Source organism: Capra hircus, chromosome 8 (genome assembly GCF_001704415.2).
Source record: "Capra hircus breed San Clemente chromosome 8, ASM170441v1, whole genome shotgun sequence".
NCBI lineage: Eukaryota > Metazoa > Chordata > Mammalia > Artiodactyla > Bovidae > Capra > Capra hircus.
In genome coordinates this window covers 7,885,517-7,907,902 of record NC_030815.1, presented here as the reverse complement: position 1 = coordinate 7,907,902, position 22,386 = coordinate 7,885,517, and the positions used below count along the sequence as shown (strand labels likewise).

Below are 22,386 nucleotides of genomic sequence, written 5' to 3'. Positions count from 1 at the left end.
CCCTGGGGTGGTTTTCATGGGGAGCCTTGGAGAGCTGAAACCTTGAAAGTGTAGCATTTGATAGACTTCTAGAAGATGATTCTGGTTGCTGGCAGAAAATAGATTATAGAAGGGCAATGATTTGTTAGCAAATCATTAATTTTTTTTCTCCTTTCTGTGAACTGCCTGTGAATTTCCTTGGCCCACTTTTAGAAACTGGGTTGTTGTTTTTTTTTTTTCTTTTCTGGCCAGTTCCTTATCTATTCTGTAGATATTAATTTTTCACTTAGACATTACAAATATCTTCTCCATATGTCTCACCCATTTGTTGACTCTTGGTTGGTGCCCTTTGTTAAAGAGAAGTCTTTGATTTTAATGCAAAATCTTTCAATATTTTGTGGTTTGTGCTTTTTAAGTGTTACTTAAGTCCTTCCTCATACTAGGATATTCTCCTAGATTTTCCTCCATATTAGCTTTATAGTTTTACCCTTCATTTTTAGATCTTTAATCCATTTTGATTCTACATTCATTTCAAGTGTGATAAGAATCCAACTTTGTTTTTTTCCTGCATCCAGCAAGCCAGTTTTCCTAAAACCATCGTCTAACAGCCTACCCTTGACTGATTTTCTCATACATCAAGGGGCTTTATGCATATATGTATATGTAATATATAAAGCTTTGGCTGCATCCCATAAGTTTTATAATATTGTGTTTTTGTTTTCACATTTCTGTCTGTACTTTATAATTTCCCTTGTGATTTGTTCTTTGCTCTGTTGGTTATTTAAAAATGTATTAATTTTCACAATTTGAGAGTTTTTATTTGGAGTATAATTGCTTTACAATATTGTCTTAATTACTGCTGAACAACAACATAAATCAGCTCTAAGTATCTGTGTGTCCCCCTCCCTCTAGAGTCTTCCTCCGCCCCCACCCTACGCCTCTAGGTCTTGGCAGCGCACCGAGCTGAGCCCCTTGTGTTATTGGCAGCTTTCTGCTAGCTGTCTGTTTTACACTGGCAGTGCACGTGTATCGGTTGTACTCTCAGTTTGTCCCACCCTTTCTTTCCCCCTGCTGTGTGCAAAAATTCAGTCTCTACATCAGCATCTCTGTTCCTGCCCTGCGAACAGGTACCGTTTTTCTAGATTCTGCATATATGCATTAATATGCGGTATTCGTTTTTCTCTTTCCTGGCCTACTCCGCTCAGTATGACAGACTCTAGGCTCATCCGCATCACTACGGTGACCCAATTCCATTCCTTTTTACGGCTGAGTAGTGCTCCATCGCGTATGTGTACACATCTTCTTTGTGCATTGACCTGTTGGTGGACATCTAGGTTGCTTCTGTGTCCCGGCTATTGCAGGGACGGGGGGAGCCTGGTGGGCTGCCGTCTATGGGGTCGCACAGAATCGGACACGACTGAAGTGACTTAGCAGTTAGCTGTGCAAAAGCTTTTAAGTTTAATTAGATCCTATTTGTTTATTGTTTTTGCTTTCATTACTCTAGAAGGTGTGTGTCAAGGGGATCTTGCTGTGATTTATGTCAAAGAGTGTTCTGTCTTTTTTTTTTTTTTCCCCTCTAAGAGTTTTATAGTATCTGGCCTTATATTTAGTTCTTTAATCCATTTAGATTTTATTTTTGAGTAGAGTTTTAGAAAGTGTTTTCATTTCATTCTTTTACATGTAGCTGTCCAGTTTTCCCAACACCATTTATTGAAGAGAAGCTCTTTCCTCCGTTGTATATTTTTGCCTCCTTTGTCAGAGATAAGGTGCCCATAGGTGCATGGGTTTATCTCTGGGCTTATTTCTCTACGTTGATATTTCTGTTTTTGTGCTATTACTGTACTCTGTTGATTACTATAGCTTTGTAGTATAGTCTGAAGCCAGGAAGCTTGATTACCGCAGCTCTGTTCTTCTCTCTCAAGATCGCTTTGGCTCTTCAGGGTTTCCATACAAACTGTAAAGTTTTCTGTTCTGGATCTGTGACGAATGCCATTGGTAGTTTGATAGTGACGGAGTTGGATGTGTAGATTGCCTTGGGTAGTATAGCTGTTTTCACAGTATTCTCCTAGTCCAAGAACACGGGCTGTGTCTCCATCTGTGTGTGTTGTCTTTGATTTCGGTCACGATTGTGTTATACTTTTTTGTGTACAGGCTTTTGTCTCCCTAGGTAGGTTTATTCCTGGATATTTTATTCTTTTTGTTGCAATAATAAATGGGATTGTTTCCTTAATTTCTCTTTGTGAGCTTTCATTGTTAGTGCATAAGAATGCAAGGGATTTCTGTGTATTAATTTTGCATCCTGTGACTGCATTAAATTCATTGATTAGCTCTGATAGTTTTCTGGTGGCATCTTTAGGATTTTCTATGTATAGTATCATGTCATTTGCAAACAGTGACAGTTTTACTTCTTCTTTTTCAGTTTGTGTTCTTTTTATTTCTTTCTCTTTGATTGCCATGGCTAGGACTTCCAAGACCATGTTATAACAGTGGCAAGAAGCCGCACTCTTGTGTCTTCCTCATCTTAGGGGAAATGCTTTCAGGTTTTCACCATCGAGCAAGTTGTTTGCTGTGGGTTTGTTGTGTATGGCCTTGCTTATGTTGAGGTAGACTCCCTCCATGCCCACTTTCTAGACAGTTTTAATCATAACTGGGTGTTCAATTTTGTCTTTCCCTGCATCTATCAAAATATTATCATACGGTTTTTATCTTTCAGTTTGTTAATACAGTATGTCACGTGGATTGATTCATGTATATTGAAGAATCCTTGCAACCCTGAGATAAACCCCACTTAATTATGGTGGATGATCCTTTTTAATGTGATGTTGGATTCTGTTTGCTGGTTGGATTCTGTTTGAGGATTTTTGCATCTATGTTCATCAGTGATATTGGCCTGTAATTTTCTTTTTTGTGTGTGATATCTTTGGTTTCTGTATCAGGGGAATGGTGGCCTACTAGAACGAGTTTGGAAGTTTTCTTTTGTCTGCAGTTTTTGGGAAGAGTTTAAGAATAGGTGTTAGCTCTTCTTTGAATGTTTGATATTAAGAGAATTCTCCTGGGAAGCAATCTGGGCTTGTGCTTTTGTTTGTTGGAAGATTTTTGATCATAGCTTTTTTTTAAAATTATTCATTTGTCTCAATTGGGTCTTGGTTGCAGCATGTGGGATCTAGTTCTTGATAAGGGTTCGAACCCCTGGCTGCCTGCATTGGGAGTGCGAGTCTTAACCCCTGGACCACCAGAGAAGTCCTGACCATAGTGTTGATTTCAGTGCTTATGACTGATCTGTTCGTGTTTTCTCTTTCTGGTTCAGTCTGAGAAGGTTGTACTTTTCTAAGAATTTATACATTTCTTCCAAGTTGTCCGTATTGGCACATAATTGCTCAAAGCAGTCTCTTAGGGTTCCTTGTATTTTGCAGTGTTGGTTGTAATCCCCTTTTTCACATTTCTGAGCTTACTGATTGGAGTCGCTCCTGTTTTCCTTAGGGAGTCTAGCTGATGGTTTATCTAGTTTGTTTATCTTCTCAGAAAAACAGCTTTCAGTTTCATTGATCTTTGCTGTTGTTTTCTTCATTTCTTTTCCATTTATTTCTGCCATGATCTTCATGATTTCTTTCCTTCTACTAACTTTTTTTTTGAGAAGGGTACTTCCTTTTCTAATTGCTTTAGGTGTAAGGCTAGGATGTTTATTTGATATTTTTATTGAGGTAGGGTTGTATTCTATAAAATTCCCTCTTAAAACTGCTTTTTCTGCAGTCCATAGGTTTTGGATCATTGTGTTTTTGTTGTCATTTGTTTCTTAGTACTTCTTTATTTCCTCTTTGATTTCATCAGCGATCTCTTGGTAATTTACAGGGATATTATTTAGCCTCCATATGTCTTTTTTTATTTTAACAGTTTTTTTTTTTTTTCTTTTCTGTAGTTGATACCTAATCTCATAGGATTGTGGTTAGGAAAGATGCTTGATATGATTTCAGTTTTCTGAAATTTACTGAGGCTTGGGTTTTGTTACTGATTTCTGACTTCATCCCATATGGTCAGAGAAGACACTTTGTATAAAGTCTATCTTTTTTTTGACCACATTCTGTGGCATGCAGGATCTTAGCTCCCCCGACCAGGGACTGAACCCACGCCCCCTGCAATGGAAGGGCAAAGTCTTACCCACTGGACTGCCAGGAAAGCCGCCATATCTGTCTTTGTAAATATCTTGAGACTTGCTCTGTGGCCTCATATACAGTCTGTCCTGGAAAATTTTCTGTGTGTGTGTGTGTGTGTCCTGTTGGGTAGCGTGTGTATATCTGCTAGGTCTAGTTAGTTTAAAGTTAGCTTATTGTATTAAGTCCGCTGTTTCCTTATATATATGTCTGTTCTGTCCATTATTGTGAGTGAGGCATTAAGGTGCCTATTACTGTAGAACTACTCCATTTACTTCTATGAGATTCTGCTTCATACGTTTGCTCTTCATCAGATGTGTGAATGTTTATAACTGTTATACTTTCCTGTTGTGCTGAACCTTTTATTGGTACATAATGTCCCTCGTCTCTTATAACCATCTTCGATTTATAAACTATTTTTTCTAACATTAGTAAAGTCTTTCCTTGCTGTCTTTTGGTTGTTGTTTGCTTGGAATATCTTTTTCCACCATCCCTTCAATTTCAGCTTGTCTGTGTCTTTGGATCACAAGTGTGTCTCTTATGAGAGCATATAGTTGGATCATATGTTTCTATCCACTCTGTCAATATCTGTCCTTTAATTGAAGAGTCTCACCCTCTTGCATTTCGGTTAATTTTTGTCATTGCGCTGTTTGTTCTGTATGTGCCTTAGAGCTTTTTTGGCCCCTCATCTCCTGCGTTAATGTCTTTTATGGTGTGTAGTTGATTTTATGGCAATGAAATGTTTAAAATTTTTTCACTTACTTCTGTGTTTATTCTGTAGCTGTTTTCTTTTTGGTTACCATGGGGATTAAATTTAACATCCTACAGTTAAAATACTCTTAATTTGAATTTATACCAACCACTTCAAAAAATACAAAAAGTCCACTCCTTTATAGCTCTGTCCCCATCCCTTTCCATGAAGGTCATAAAATTATGTCTTTATGCTTTGAGCCTGAGGGCATAATCTATTTCTTTAAAAAGTTATTAGTCTCTTAAATCGTGTATAAAATAAAACATGCAGTTACAGGCCATGGTTATAGTAATACTACCTTTATAGTGGCCCATGTATTTACCTTTTTGAAATCTTATTTCTTCATACAGCTTCAAGCTACTGTCTAGTGCCCTTTCATTTCCCTTTGCCGGACTCCCATGAGCGTTTCTTGTAGAGCAGGTCTAGTGGTCAGAGACTCCCTCAGCTTTTGTTTATCTGGGAATGCCTTAATTTCTCCCTCACTTTTGAAGGACAGTTTTGCAGGCTATCAGATATGTAGTTGATAGTTTTTCCTTTATGAATATATCAGCCACCTGTCTTCTGGGTCCAGTGTTCTTGAGCTCTTGTTGTGGGTCTCTTTGAGTCAGTCTCACTTGGACTGCACTGAGCTTCTTGTTCATATTCACAGCTTTCAGCAGATCTGAGAAACTTTCAGCCATTGTTTTCGCAGATGTTCTCTCTGCCTTTTCTCTGTCTTTTCTCTCTGTAACGCCCACTCTGTGTGTTGGTTGGCCTGTTGGTATCTGATAGGTCTCTTAGGTTCTGTTCATTTTTCTTGAATCTTTTTTCTTTCTGTTCTTCACACTTGATGATTTCCATTGTCTTATCTTCTAATGTTCAAGTTTGCTAATTTTTGTCACCTGCCTCTTGGGAATCTGCTTTTGAATCCCTCTTGTGAACTTTTCATTTCAGTTCTTAAAACTTTTAAGCTCCAGAATTTTTTGGTTTCCTTTTAGGTTTTCTATCTCTTTTATCAATGTTTCCGTTTTGTTCACACATTATATTCTTGACTTTACCCACATTTTCCTTAAGCTTTTTGAGCATCTTTAAGACTGTTATTTTAGTCTTTGTCTAATACATCATCTCCCATCAAGTCTTTTTCAGAGACAGTTTCTGTTGATTTATAGTCACCTTTTGAACAGGCTGTGCTCTTCTGCTTATTTCTCTGCGTTGTGATTTTTTTTCCTCTGCTCAACACTGGACATTTGAACCTAATAATGTGGTGCCTCTGGAAATCAGATTTTCCCTCTTCCTTGGGATTTGATGTTTTTTGTTTTGGGGGGTTTCTTTTGTTTTTGTTTTTTTGACTGTTATGGGATGTCTCTATGCCAAGGATCAGCCTGAGGTATAAAGTTAAGATTTTCTCAGGTCTTTGCTGAGCCTGGGTTTGTTCAGTCACAGTTACTTCTTAATTTTCCCTAAATGTACAGTTGTTTTCAAATGTCCTGATCTTTAATGTCTGGTTCCTGAAAGAGGAGAAGTGAAGAATGAAGAGAAGTGAGGAGCGAGCCGACTGTCTAAATCCACCGGAAGTTATCGACTGGAGGTGGGGGCAGCTTAGGACAGCGGCAGAAATCGCAACAACAGTGGCTGCCTGCCTCTCTGCACCTCTGTGATCAGAATCAGCAGTCAGCGACCACAGCACAGGTCTCTGGTGTTTGAAGAACAGGGCCCTCTCTTCCCGTCTTGGCTCCTATAAAGTGTTGCTCTAGGAACACGTGCACGGCTGCCTGCCACTGGGCTAGGGCTGGGGAATGGGTAGCTGCTCTTCTACTAAGAGCTGAATTTACCCAAAACTAACTGCAGTTTATTATCCAAGTCTCTCCCTGGAAGCTTAACAGACATGAGGGTTCCAGAGTAGTTACACAGAGGGATTCCAGCAGTGCAGTTGTTATCCAGGTGGGAAGAGAGATTTCTTTCTTCTTCTGGTTCCACTGTCTTCCAGAGTCCTTTGCTTTTCCTGAGTTATGAGGTTTTTGTTTGTTTTTAAGTGTATTGTGGTACAAGTCCTTTATCAAATATAAGATTCACAAATGTTTTCTCTCAATCCGTGGTTTGTCTTTTTATTCTCTTTAACTTTGTCTTTCAGAGAGCAAACATCTAAAGACATACAATTTATAGTTCTTTTGTAGACTGGGCTCATAATATCTAATCTAAGAAAGCTTTGCCTAACCAAAGGTCACAAAGGTTTTCTCCCATGTTTTCTTTTAGAAGCTTTATAGTTTTAGGGTTTTGGATATATGGTTCATTTTTAGTTGGCTTTGTGTATGGTTCTTATAAAGATCCAAAGTCTTTTTTCCGTATTGCTATCTCAGTGTTGTGGCACCATTTCTTGGAAAGCCTGCCCTTTCTTCAGTGAATTGTTTCGCACTCCTTTGTCCGTATGTAAGTGAATATATTTCTAGACTTTCTTCTCTGTTGTGTTGGTCTGTTTGATGCCATTGCTGCCACGATGTTAAAGGATCTTTGGATTAGGCAGTGTTAGATATCCAGTTTCGTTCTTACTCATAGTTGCTTTGGTTATTTGAAGTCCTGTGCATTTCCTCGTGAATCTGTTTTAATTTACTTACTTATTTTTGGGTGCGCAGTGCAGCTGGTAGGATCTCAGTTCCCCAGCCGGGGCTTCAGCCTGCACTTGCTGCAGTGAAAGCACGACACCCTAACCTTGGGCCACCAGAGGCTTCCTCCACGTGAATTTTATTTCTCGTTTGTTTTGTATTTATTTTTTGTTTACTGGAATATAATTGCTTTACAATGTTGTGTTAGTTACTGCTGTACAGCGTGAGTCAGCCATATGTATACCTGTGCCCCCTCACCGTTGGACCCTCCCTCCCCCCTCCCCTCCCCCCCACCCCACCTATCCCCTCTACCGTCCCCTCCCACCCCCAGCCTGCCCAGGGTCATCGCAGAGCAGCACTGAGCTGCGCTCCCTGGGCTTCAGGGCAGCTTCCTGCTGGCTAGTTTTACACACGAGAGCATGTATACATCAGTGCTGCTCTCTCAATTTGTCCCCCTTTGCCCCGCCCGGCTGTGTCTACAAGGCCATTCTCCGTCTGCGCCTCTGTTCCTGCCCTGCAAATAGTCCAGCAGTACCATTTTTCCAGATTCCCTGTATGTGCTTTAATATTCAGGGTGTGTTTTCCTGTTTCTGACTCGGGTCACTCTGTGCGACAGGCTCTAGGTTCCTCCACCTTAACAGAACTGACTCAGTTCCATTCCACCTTCTGGCTGAGTAACACTCCCTTGTTTATTTGCGCCACGCCATCTGTATACGTTTATCTCTCGATGGCCATCCTGTTTGCTTCCATGTCCTGGCTGTTGTGAACAGGGCTGCACCTGCACGAACCTTGGGATACTTCATGTTTTCTTGGGTTATGTTCTTCTTAGGGTATATGCCTAATAGTGGGATTCTTGGGTCATATGGTAGGTCTGTATTTAGTTTCTTAAGGAGCCTCCATACTGTTCTCCACAGTGGCTGTGCCAATTCCCACCAACACTGTAAGGGCATTCCTTTTCTCCACACCTTCTCCAGCATTATTTATTGTTTGTAGATTTTTTTGAAGATGGCCGTTTTGGCTGACGTGAGGTGTTATGCCTTATTGTAGTTTTGATTTCTATTTCTCTAATAATTAGTGATGTTGAGCATCTTTTCTTGTGTTTGTTAGCTATCAGTATGTCTTCTTTGGAGAGATGTCTGTTTAGGTCTTCTGCCCATTTTTATTGGATTATTTTATATATATATATATAGAGAGAGAGCGCTCCATTAGCTGTTTGTATATTAGGAGATTAATCCTTTGTCAGTGCTTTGTTTGCAAAGCTTTCTCGCATTTTGAGGGTTGTCTTCTTGTTTATGGTTTCTTTTGTTGTGCCAAAGCTTTTAAGTTTAATTAGGTCTCAATTATTTATTTTTTGTTTTTATTTTCATTATTCTAGAAGGTGGGTCAAAAAAGATCTTGCTATGATTTATGTCAAAGAGTGATTTTTTTTCTGTTTTCATCTAAGAGTTTTGTAGTCTCTGATCTTACATTCAGGTCTTTAATCCATTTTAAGTTTATTTTTGTGTATGGTGTTAGGGAGTGGTCTAATATCATTCCCGCTGTCCAGATTTCCCAGCACCACTTGTTGAAGAGGCTGTTTTTTCTCCATTGTATATTCTTGCCTCCTTTGTTATAGATCAGGTGATCACACGAGCTTGGCTGGGCTTTCTATCTTGTTCCATTGGTCTATATTTCTGTTTTTGTGCCAGGACTGTACTGTTGATCACTGTAGCTTTGTAACGTAGTTTGAAATTGCAGAGCCTGATTCCTCCACCTCTTGTTTTCCTTTCTCAACTTTGCTTTGGCTATTCGGGGTCTTTTGTGTTTCCTTACAAATTGTAAATTTTTTTTGTTCTAATTCTCTGAAGACTGCCATTAATTTTGATAGAAATTGCATTGAATCTGTAGATGGCTTTGGGTAGTAGCAGTTCAGTTCAGTCGCTCAGTTGAGTCCAACTCTTTGCCACCCCATGGACTGCAGCACGCCAGACTTCCCTGTCCATCACCAACTCCCAGAGCTTGCTCAAACTCGTGTCCATTGAGTCGGTGATGCCATCCAGCCATCTCATCTTCTGTCGTCCCCTTCTCCTCTGCCCTCCATCTTTCCCAGCATCAGGGTCTTTTATAATGGGTCAGTTCTTGGCATCAGGTGGCCAAAGTATTGGAGCTTCAGCATCAGTCAGTCCTTCCAATGAATATTCAGGACTGATTTCCTTCAGAATTGACAGGTTCGATCTCCTTGCAGTGCAGGAACTCGCCAGAGTCTTCAACATCACAGTTCAGAAGCATCAATTCTTCGGCATCAGTCATGGTATATTTTTTCACCCGTTTGTGTCCGCTTTCATTTCTTTCATCAGTATTCTGTGGTTTTCTGAGTACCGGTCTTTTCTTTCCTTAGGCAGATTTATTCGTGGGTATTGCACTCCTTTGTTGTGATGGTAAATGGGATTGCTTCCTTACTCTCACTTGCCGTGCGTTCATCATCTGTCTGTGAGAAGCCCTGTGCATTACTTCTGTATCTTGAAACTGTCAAACTCATTGATGAGGTCCAGTAGTTTTCTGGTGGAATCTTTAGAATTTTCTGTGGATAGTAACATGTCATTTGCAAACAGTGACAGTTTTACTTCTTCTTTTCCAATTTGTGTTCCTTCTATTTCTTTTTCTTCTCTGATTGCTGGAGCCAGGACTTCCAAGACTGGGTTGAATAAGTGGTGAGAGCGGACATCCTTGTCTTGCTCCTGATCTTAGGGAAAATGCTTTCATTCCTGTTTTTCACCATTGAGAATGGTGTTTGCTGTGGGTTTGTCATATATGGTCTTTGTTATGTTGAGGTCGGTTCCCTCTGTGCCCATTTTGTGGAGTTTTTTTTTTTATCATAAATGGGTGTTAAACTTTGTCAAGAAGCTTTTTTTGGATCTGTTGAAACGACCATGTGATCTTTATTCTTTCATCTGTTGACATGGTATGTCAAGTTGATTGGTTGGTGTGTTTTGAAGAATGCGTGCATTCTTGGGATAAACTTCACTTGAGCATGGTGTATGATCCTTTAATGTGTTGCTGTTGTTCTGTCCTTAAGTCATGTTCATCTCTTGGGGACCCCACGCACTGCAGCATGCCAGACTCCCCTGTCCTTCAGTATCTCCCAGAGTTTGCTCAAATTCATGTGCATCGAGTCGATGATGCTATCTAACCATCTCATCCTTTATCACCCCCTTCTCCTTTTGCCTTCATTCTTTCCCAGCATCAGAGACTTTTCCAATGAGTCAGGTGTTCACGTCACAGGTGGCCAAAGTATTGGTGCTTCAGCTTCAGCATCAGGCCTTCCAGTGAGTTTCAGGACTGGTTTCCTCTAGGATTGACTGGGTTGATCTTGCTCACCAGAGGACTCTCAGGAGTCTTCTCCAGCACCACAGCTTGAAAGCACCAATTCTTTAGTACTCACCTTCTTGATGGTCTAGCTGTCACATCTGTATGTGACTATCAGAAAAACCATAGCTTTGAGTATACGTTCCTTTGTCAGCAAAGTGATGTCTCTGCTGTTTGATGTGTTGACTAGGTCTGTCATAGCTTTCCTTCCAAGAAGCAAGCCTCTTTTGGCTCCGTGGCTGCAGTTACTGTTCACCTAAGTAGTTGTGGCACGCCGGCCTAGCTGTTCCATGGCATGGAGGCATCTCCCTGGACCAGGGTTGAACCCATCACCCCCACACTGGCAGGCAGAGTCTTAACCCCTGGATCACTAGGGAAGTCCCAGCCAGTTGGGATTTTGATCCAGATTGTGGTGAATCTGTTGACAAATGAACTTGGTGAGAACTAACATCTGACATCTTCATATTGAGTATTCTGACTTATGAACAAGTCTGTTACTCCATTTGTCTTGCTTAGGTCTCAAATATTCTTCAGCAGTGTGTTATAGTTTTCACTCTAGGTCTTTTACATCATTCCTTAGAATTCTCCTGTGTCTTTCATATTCTGATGCTATTTCAAGTGGCGTTTTTACAGTTCCAACTCCCTATTCCTCATTTGTCTCAGTCAGGCTTCTAACCTCCTGTATTTTACGGCGCATTGCCATCTTGGGCTTGCCACTCTCCAGGTCAGCTAATTTCTTTTGTTGTTGTTTTTTGTTGTTGTTTAGTCGTGTCCCACTCTTGCGACCCCATGAACTGTGGCCCACCAGGCTCCTCTGCCCATGACATTCTCCAGGCAAGAGAACTGCAGTGAGTTGCCATTTCCTTCTCCAAGGGATCTTCCTGACCCAGAGGTTGATCTTGAGTCTCCTTGGCAGGTCGATTCTTTACTACTGAGCCACTTGGGAAGCCAGCTTATTCTAGAGAGCAAATAATTTGCTTACTCGCCTGCTGTTGATATGCAAGCTATTGATTTTTATATATTTTTGTATCCTTCAGCTTTACTAAATTCATTTACTTGAATAGCTTTTTAAAAAATAATTTTCTTCAGATTTTCTAATAGGCAGTTGTTACCTACAACTAAAAACAGTGTTATTTCTTCCGTTCCAACCTCGATGCCACTTACCTTGTTTTCTTGCCCTGTAGCACTGAGTGTAACTGGTAGTACAATGTTTTTATTTTAAAAAATCTTTTCTTATAAACACATTTGGCTGTCCTGGGTCTTTGTTGCTGCTCATGGGCTTTCTCTAGTTGCAGCTAGAGGGGCCTACTCTTCAGTGCTGTGCACAGGCTCCTCACCGTGATGGCCTCTCTCTTTGCAGTGCGCGAAGCTGCAGAGCACGAGGCTCCGGAGCGCTCAGGCGTCAGCCGCTGTGACACTTGGGCTCCGCGTCGTGGCTCACAGGCTGTAGAGCGTGGCTCACTAGTTGTGGTGCCCGGGCTTAGTTGTTCCACAGCACGTGCAATCTTCCCGGACCGGGGATTGAACTAGTGTCCCCTGCATTGCCAGGAAGACTCTTAACCACTGGACCACCATGAAAGCCCCTGGTTCCACAGTGTTGAATACAAGTGGTGAGAGTGAAATCTTAGTATCATTCCCAGTGTTAGTGAGAAAGCATTCAGCCTTTTACCATTAAGTATACTCTTAGCGGTAGAGTTGCTTTTGGTAAATGCTGTTTTTCAGGTTGAAGAAGTTCACTGCTGTTCTTAGTTGGCTGAGAGTTGGGTTGTTTTGTTTCATTTTAAAATCTTGAATGGCTGTTGGATTTTGCCATGCATTCTCTGTATCTGTTGAGATGAGCATATGGTTTTTCTTTTTCAGTTTAATACAGTAACTTACTTTGTTAAAACTGCCATGCATTTCTGGAATAAACCTCAGTTACTCATGATTATCCTTTTATGTATTATTGGATTTACCTTGCTAATGTTTTGTTTACAAATTTTGCATCTAGTTTATGAGGGCTGTCGGTCTGTAGTTGTCTCGTCGTGTCTTTGGTTTTTGTGTTAGGAAAATGCCAGAGTTTAGGTGTGAATTGAGAAGTAAATGTCTCTTCTTCAGTTTTCTGGAAGAATTTCTCTTGACTTGATAGTATTTTTTCCTTAAATATTTTATGGAATTCATCAGTGAAGCCACCCAGGACTGGAGTTTTCTTTGTGGAAAACAGTTTAATGAAAATTTCAGTTTATTTATCAGATAAAGAATTAACTAGGTTATTTGTTCTTGAATGATCCTAAGTAGTTTGTGTCTTCTTTGGAATTTGTCCATATCATTCACGTTGTGAATTTATTGGCATAAAATTGTTCCTAATAGTCCCTTAGTATTTTTTAGTGTCTGTGGCGTCTATGTGATTGTAGCCTCTCTCATTTCTGACATTGTTAGATTGTGACTTTCTTTTTTCCTGATCAGCCTGGCTAGAAGATTATCACTCTTAAATGATCTTTTGAAGCAGTCATTTTTGCTTTGTTTTTCCCTGCAATCTTCCCTCGTCTCTTTCATCAATTTTTTCCACTCTTGTCTTTGTTATTTAATATTTTCTGCTTTGGATTCAACTTGCTGGTATATTTCTAGTATAGTGGAATCTGAGGTCACTAATTTGAGACCCAAATTTTCTTCATTAATTTCCTTCTTTCCTAACATAGATGGTCTTCTCAGACTATCAGCCCCACCCAAATCTTCTCTCCCGACACTATAACTTGGAAAATCTCAAAACAGTACATTGGGGCAATCATCAGACTCATCTTGTTTCTCATCTCCCAGAGACCTTTCTTTGATGTCTTAAAAATTGTTGTTTGATGTTCAGCGTCTTGAAAACAGTTCTTCCTTATATTTTGCCTCCTTGTTTTGGTTGTTTCAGGTACTACGGTAAATATGGTCCCTGAAATTCAAACTTTGCCAGAAGTGGAAGTGACAAGAATATGAATTTTCAAAATATACTTTATAAGAGGCATTCCACTGTGTTGATCAGTTGTGGGTATCTGATGGAATTTTCTTTGCAAGGATTTGACCCATGTTGATAACTTTCACTTATCCAAATTCACAGTGCAGTGATGTTGGGCATGGGGGTTTTTACAGAATTCAGGAAGAGTAGCTGTAGTTTTCTTCCTAAATTAGGCGCAGTATAAATAAAATTACCAGTTCTGGATCAGTATAAGAAATCATAGTTAGGGAATATTCACAAGTTTTAATGTGGAAGAATTGGGGCAATTGGTGGCAAAGCAAAAGGAAAATCAGAACTATCAAAAAGTGTAGACAAAAGAAAACAGCAGGAAAAGGAAGACAAAAATCCCAGCAAAGGTAAAATAAATTTGTTCAAAACTTACTGATAACAAAATGATTAGACATGGCATTTACTCTGAAGTTTTCCTTGACTTAGAATAGATATTGCAAGTTAATAGGTTTTAAAGACTGGAAAAAAAAATATTTATTTTTGAAATCAACTGTTGCAAATTTGGAAGGAAGTAAAATCTGAAATGAATAGTTTTCCTATGCTTCAGAAATATCTCTATACAAACAATACATCAACTACAGATTTATTTTTCTTATTCTTTGAAGTAAGACTCCTAATAATCTCCACTAAATGAATTGGCCTAGTGTGAATGGCTTTATATATTAAAATTTTTTAATATATGTATTTTAAGTAATTCATGGCTCAAATTTTAATGATGGAGGCATGAGGTTCTTCCTTCATTAAACTAATAAGGGAGAAGAAAGTTGAATGCAGCCACGCAGCAGAGGTGTTGCGTGTTTGGTGGTCTGGAGACTACTTCAATAAATCACGTGAATTTTTTGGTTTCCAAATGCATATAAAAGTTGTGATACACTGTACTGTAGTCTGTTAACTGTGCAATAGCATTATATCTGAAAAAATTATATTTTAATTTAAAAATACTTTATTGCTAAACAAAATGCCAGTGATCATCTGAGCCTTCAGTGAGTTGTAACCTTTTTGCTAGTGGCGGGTCTTGCCTTAATGCTGATGAACCCTGACTCATCAGAGTGGTGGGTGCTGCAGGTAGAGGTGGCCCTGACACTTTCTTAAAATAAGACGAGAGAAATTTGCCACATTGATTGACTCTCTCCTTTCATGAACAATCTCTTTGAAGTGTGCAGTGCTGTTTGATAGCATTTTTCCCCACAGTAGAACTTTCCTCAAAATTAGAATCAGTCTTCTCAAACCTTCTTGCTGCTTTATCAGCTAAGCTTATGTAATATTCAGACTTCCTTGTGGTCATCTCAACAGTCTTTACCGGGGGTAGACTCTGTTTCAGGAAAACACTTGGTTCAGCTCCTTACCCATTAGAGTTTTAGCATGAGGCCACAGCAGCTCACTCACATCCTCACGGGCGGCTTCTGTTTCTCTTAATGTTTCCACCGCATCTGCAGTGACTTCCTCCACTGAAGTCCTGACAACACTGTCCACGGGTTAGAATCAACTCCTTCCAAACTCCTGTTAATGTTAATCTTTTGATCTCTTCCCGTGAAGCACGAATATTCTTAATGGCATCTAGAATGGTGAATCCTTTCCAGAGGTTTTCAATTTACTTTGCCCAGTTCCATTGGAAGAATCGCTATGTATGGCAGCTATAGTCTAATGAAATGTATTTCGTAAGTAATAAGATTTGAAAATCAAGTCAGATCCACAGTCTCCAGAAGGGGCACTGGGTTAACTGGCATGAAAACAACGTGTATGTCATTGTATGCAAGTGCCTTGTCAGTGAGTGGCAGTGTTTTGAAAAGAATCTTTCTTTCTGAACAGTGGATCTCAACAGAGAGCTTAACGTATTCAGTAAACTCTGTTGTAAACAGATGTGCTGGCATCCAGGCTTTGTCGTCCCGTTTATAGAGCACAGGCAGAGTAGATTCAGTTTTTCAGGGCCCTTGGACTTTGGAAATGGTAGATGAGCATTGGCATCAGCTATAATTCACCACCCACATTATCCCCTCAGAAGAGAGTGTATCTGCCCTTAAAATCTTGGAAGCCCGGCATTGACTTCTTTCTAGCTGTTGAAGTCCTAGACGCCATCTTTTTCCAGTATAAGGCTGCTTTTTAAAAAAGTTTTATTTTTGGCTGTGCTGGGTCTTCCTTGCTGGGCTGCGCTTTTCTCTGGTTGCGGCGAGCAGGGGCTTCTCTTCATTGCGGTGCACGGGCTTCTCATCGCGCCGACTTCTCTTGCTGTGGGGCACAGGCTCTAGGGCGCACGAGCTGCAGTGGTTGCGGCGCGGGAGCTCAGCACTCGTGGCTCCCGGGCTCTGGGGCGCGGGGTCAGCAGTTGTGGGTGCACGAGCTTCAGTAGTCGCTCTAGGGCGCACGAGCCGCAGTGGTTGCGGCGCGGGAGCTCAGCACTCGTGGCTCCCGGGCTCTGGGGCACGGGGTCAGCAGTTGCGGTGCATAGGCTTAGCTGCTTCACAGCATGTGGGCTCTTCCTGGACCAGGCATCGAACCTGTGTGTCCTGCATTGGCAGCTGGATTCTTTACCACTGAGCCACTAGGAAAGCGCTAGGCTCTTTTGTCTACATTGAAAATCTGTTGTTTGATGCAGCCACCTTCATGAATTACCTTAACTGTATCTGGATAACTTGCTGCTGCTTCTACATCAGCACTTGCTGCTTTCCTTTCACGTGACGGAGACAGCTTCTTTCCTTAAATCTCATAAACAAGCCTCTGCTTGCTTCAGACTTTTCTTTCATAGGTTTCTTTCCTGTCTCCATCTTTAGAGAATTAGAATCAGGGCCTTGCTCTGGATTAGGCTTTGACTTAAGGGAATGTTACGGCTGATTGATCTTAAAACTTTCTATCAGCATTTAGGCTTTTCTTGTTTTCTTATCATTCTTATTTTCACTGGAGTAGCAGTTTTAATTTCCTTCGAGGACTTTCCTTTGCATTTACAACTTGCTAACTATTTGGCATAAGTGGCTTAACTTTTGGCCTATTTCAACTGACATGGCTTCCTTACTAAGCTTAATCTTTTTTAGCTTTTGGTATAAAAGTGAGATGTGTGACTCTTCCTTTCATTTGAGCTCTTAGAGGGCATTATAGAGTTATTAACTGGCTTAATTTCAATATTGTTGTGTTTAAGGAAATAGGGAGGCCTGAGGAGAGGGAGAGAGATGGGGAAACAGCCAGTTGGTGAAGCAGTCAGAAGGCACTTATTTATCAGTTACATTTGCTTTCATACATGGGCATGGTTACTGGTGCCGCAAAACAGCTACAGTAGTAATATCAAAGTTCACTGATGACAAAGCACCGTGACAAGTATAACAAAATAGCAACAATAATAATAAGGCTTGGAATATTGTAACAATTACCAAAATGTGATGCACACAGAAGAAGTGAGCAAATGCTATTAGAAAAATGGTGCCAACAGACTTGCTGGACACAGAGTTGCAACAAACATTGAATCTTTGGAACACACACTATCTGGGAAGCTCAATGGAGTGAGTGCAACAAAAGGAGATCTGCCTGTATAGCTGGTAATTACGACTAACCACCTCTTTTTGAAGAAGTAATCATGTACTTTGAGTTGGGAGTATATATGTCCTTAAGCATAATTTATGATTTTTTTTTATAGATTTGTGGGACCACTGGGTACCATCATCATAAAATGTAAGGATTTTCGAATTATTCAGTTGGATATTCCTGGAATGGAAGAATGTTTGAATATAGCCAGTTCCATTGAGGTAAGTGTTTTGGAAATGTGATAAAAGAAGGAACTTTATTTTCCGATTCACTGTAGCTCTTATGTTTCTTTTTTAGATAAATATCATTTGAGTCATGTTCTGTGACTCAAATCTGGAAGACTGGATGCAAAGCCTTACCCTGAATCATTGTTACAGGAATGTAAAAAGATTTTATTGACTTAGAGCAGTTATTAATGTTACTTATTCTTCTGGGTTCATCTATGTTGTAGCATGTGACAGGATTTCCTTCCCTTTTAAGGCTGAATAATATTCCATTGTGTGTTTATAAATGTTGAGACTTTTTGAAAATCTTACTTCTTTTGTAAAGCAAGTAATTATCACCAATGATTGTAGTCTTTTGTTTGTTTTTAGTAAATTTGAATTTCCATATATCATGTTTGCTTGAGATAGGATGTGTTCATTTTATATTTATAGAAATGATAGTGAACATACGTCCAGATTACAAATAATAGAAATTTTACTTGGATAATTTAGTGTTTAAATTGAATCAGTTCAGTTCAGTCACTCAGTCGTGTCCGACTCTTTGTGACCCCAGGAACCACAGCACTCCAGGCCTCCCTGTCCATCGCCAACTCCCGGAGTCCACGTAAACCCATGTCCATTGAGTCAGTGATGCCATCCAGCCATCTCATCCTCTGTCGTCCCTTTCTCCTCCTGCCCTCAATCTTTCCCAGCATCAGTGTCTTTTCAAATAAGTCAGCTCTTCGCATGAGGTGGCCAAAGTATTAGAGTTTCAGCTTTAACATCAGTCCTTCCAGTGAACACCCAGGACTGGTCTCCTTTAGGATGGACTGGTTGGATCTCCTTGCAGTCCAAGGGACACACTATTTTCTTTCCCACTTTAACCAGCTATTTTGGTATACACTCATTTTTAAAATTGCTTTATTTTAAATCATTACCACTAAATTATAGCAGTTAACTTTATAGTATTTTCTGGATAATTATAGAGACACATTGAGGTGTTTTTCCTTCTGTCTTTTAGTGCCTAATATGGGCTTTGTGTGCAGAGTAACTGCCTTTGGCTTAACTATTAAAGGGAGGCAGAAAGGCTCAAACCTGTAACTAGGATTTCCTTTGGCTTCTAAACAAAAGACCAGAAATAGAGGAGCTGTTATGGTGCTGAGAAAATGGCATGTAGTATTTTTCTTTCTGCTTTTTTGCTAAATTTTTCTTATGAAAACAAGAAGATGAGCTGAACACTTTGTGTTACATATTCATCATTGGAAATAACATAGGAATGTCGCCTTGGCTGAATTTGTTGACATGAGTGAGAATCGCACTGTACCTTCTAGGCTGTTGAAGGGAAATGCTGTCTCGCTCTTTGGGCCAGGTAATGCCGCTCACCCACTTCAGCTGAGCATGTCATCTTTTTTCTCAGCTGTGCGGTTGGGTTTTCACTGACCCATGCACATTTTTTTTCCTTATCCCTTTTATAACTTGGAAGATAGCCGGTGGATGTCAGTGAAATGGCCTGTGGTGAAGAAACAGGGCAAAAAAGCCTATTACCCTACTCTGATGGCATTTACTTAGCTTCGTTAGCATTTGACACTGATCAGTTGCTTATTTGGCTATACATATTAAATATTATGTAAAACTCTGTAGAAACTGACTGACTATGGAGAAGCCCTTATGGCTGAGAAGCAGCCGCGAATTCTGAGCCACTCTTGTAACGTGGCCTTAGAAAATGAATGCTCCATTGATTGTTTTCCCAGCATGGGACATGCACACCGTGCCCTTGGCCTCTAGCCTTTTCCTGGCATCCAGTTTTCCTCTGTCCCTCCATACAGCTTGTTATAATTTGGTAGTAATAAGTGAATTCTTATAAAGCATAGTTGAGCTATTCTTTGTTATCAAAATTCATATACTCAAAATCTGCTACCCTAAGTAGAATCCCACTGGAAGAATAACTGGCAAGTGCTCAGTTTTCTAAATTATAGTGGGAAGTCTGATGAACCATTTTTTCTGTGTAGTTTCGGTTGTCTTTTAGGGTTGAAATGACTTTATTTCTTTGAGCATTAATGTGTTTAAAGGAAAAGTTCTGTCTCTAGCTACATGAAATGTAATCATGACAAGTCTGAGTGCTTATTGCCTGCTGGAATGTTTGTGAACATGGATTTAAAACAATGATTGTACCAATCACTATTGATATAGTATGGAGGTTCCTCAAGAAATTAAAAAAGGATCTGTCATTGATCCAGCAATCCCACTTCTCGGTGTATATCTGAAGGAAACAAAATGATTGTTTTAAAGAGATATCTGCTCCCATGTTCATTGCAGCATTATTCATAATATTCAAAGAATATAAAAACCTAAGTGTCGGTTGATGGATGGATGAATAAAGAAAATTATACACACAATGCGTGCACACATGTACACACATACAATGGAATATTATTCAGCCGTCAAAAGGAAAGCAGTCCTGCCAGTTGAAACAGCTGCATGAACAATGGTGTGAACAAACAGTGGGTGAAACTAGAGTGCGTTGTGCTAAGTGAAATAGGCCAGACAGAGAAAGACAGATACTGCATGGTATCACTTACATGTGGAATCTCAAAAATAAAAGAGGGAAACACATAGAAACAGGGAGTAGAAAAGTGGTTTCCTGGGACTAGGGGTGGGTGAAATAGGGAGAGGCTGGTAAAAGCTACAGATGTTCAGTTATAAGACCTGAGAATCTAATGTATAACATAGACTATAGCTGATAACACTATATTATGTAACTGAAATTTCCCAAGAGAGTAGAACTTAAATGTTCTCGAAAGCAACAACAGAGGGTAAATATGTGAGGTGATGGATGTGTTAATTAACTCAAGGGGGTAACTCTTTTACAGTGTGTTTGTGTATCAAGTCATCACATTGTACGTTAGAAATATTTTACATTTTATTTATCAATTTATACTGCAGTAATGCTGAAAAAAATTTTTTAATATTGCAAAGAATATTTTTTAAGTAGTAGAACAATAAAATTTAAAAATTAAATAAAGGTTCTGCTGACCTGGTCTTTCTGTGACTTAGAAGGAGGTAGCTTTACTCTGAGAGCTTGGGAGTGTTAGCATGATGTTGGGCCCCTCGCGCCCCTCCAGCTGAGTGTCTCCAAAATTACAGCAGTTTGAATTGTGCTGATTGATTTTGGTGCCTCTGTTTTGCTAGCCATAGAAATGCTTTCTAAAACTCCCCTGTCAGAAGGGTGAAACTGCCAGGTGACAGGACGTTCCATCTCTCAGTTCCTCATCTGGTCAGGATTCCTTGGCGTTGTACTTCAGATGACCTGTAGGCTCACTGTGGGACCACGGAGTTACTGCCCGGGTTTGAGAGTGGCTAGCGTAGCATGAAGGTGTGAGGGCATCTGGTCACTCTAGGGATGGAGGAGTTTCACACTGATGGAGGCTACGTGCAGCACACAGTAGCTGAAATTGGAGTTTGCCCCGTGTCACGTGCTGTTCTAGCCCCGCTGCACACGTTCTCTTAATGCCTCAGCAGCCCTAGGCGTTGCCCTGTGAACTTATCTCCTCCGTTGACAGCTGAGGCTTGGAGTGGCCGCGTTACGTAATACCACTGTTGGCGCTGGCATCCGGAATTTGAGTCCAACAAATTCTTTGGCTACTAAGCTTTTTTTACAATTGCTCAGAAACTCTGATTTTAAGTAATTTACATATGTAGTTAATAACTGGATTTTGAGCCAAGGCCTTACTGATTAACTGCAGCGTGTTCTCTAATCCCCAGAAATATTTGGACCTTTTCATTAGGCCTTATCACATGGACTCAAGAAGAAGTGTTTTTCATTTCTCTTCTAGGATAGGTGTGCACATTGTTTTGTTCTTTTGCTCATTCAGCAAGTGCTAATTGAGTGTTATGTGCCAGACACCGTGTTAGAGGCTGAAAATAAGGTATAATTGTATCAGTGATAAATATAATATTAGAGAAATGCACTAGGTGTCCATCATTTTAGGCCATGTTTGATGAATATCAACTTGGCAATTAGAAAATGTTTGGAATTGTGACACGTTCCTTTTTTCTCTCTTTACTTCTTTTTTCCCCTAGGCATTATCTACCCTGGACTCCATCACTCTGATGTACCCTTTCTTTTACCGGCCCATGTTTGAAGTGATAGAAGATGGCTGGCATTCCTTCCTCCCTGAGCAAGAGTTTGAACTCTACTCTTCAGCTGTGAGTAACTTTTGAGAGAATTAATGGGTAATGAGAAATAACGCAGCACTTTACTGGTGAAAATGATCGCTTCCTTTGACAGGTAAAAGAAGTAGCTATTAGCTATTAGCGCTGCAGCCTCTGCCATTCAAAGATTTGCATAATTGTTCCCAGTGCTACAGCTTAAGTAATTTTCCGTCTAGTAGATTTGCTGGTAAAGCATTAAGATCTTCATAAAGATAGTCCTGACCTGTTTTAATTTGGGGGTGTTTTAAAAGTGTTCCGTAGAAGCAGTTTTATATATAGTAATTAGGTTCTGAGCCATCCCACCGGAAGTCTGTTGAACTCACTGTGTACCCCAGAGAGCATCAGAAAACCATGTATATCGACTTCTCTCTGTGGGGTAGTTTCGGTGATTTCATGATTTGGATTACTAAGACCGGTGTACTTCTTTGTCTTTGGACATGGGGCATCTGTTTTGGTGGATTCCAGCGTTCTCCTCTTGACGGTTGTTCAGTAATTGTGATTTCAGTGCTCTCTCAGGAGGAGCTGAGTGTGTGCCCTCTTACTGTCCCATCTTGAACCAATCCCTGAGTGGGATTCTACTTACAAAGGTTTTTTGATTGAACCAAAAGAGAAACATTTGTGTCTTGCATTGAGTGTGCCTTCCCCTTTACTCTTGGCTGGCCAGAATATACAG

The 22,386-nt window shown here is 40.2% G+C and overlaps 1 protein-coding gene across 1 annotated transcript in view; it reads left to right on the top strand.

The window, feature by feature from the left end:
- Positions 1–22,386, top strand: part of MTMR9 (myotubularin related protein 9) — a 63,141-nt gene that overhangs the window by 5,770 nt on the left and 34,985 nt on the right. Inside the window, exons 2-3 of the mRNA XM_018051842.1 lie at positions 17,411–17,519; positions 21,582–21,707. Coding sequence (XP_017907331.1) covers positions 17,411–17,519; positions 21,582–21,707 — 235 coding nt within the window. The remainder of the gene's footprint in view (positions 1–17,410; positions 17,520–21,581; positions 21,708–22,386) is intronic.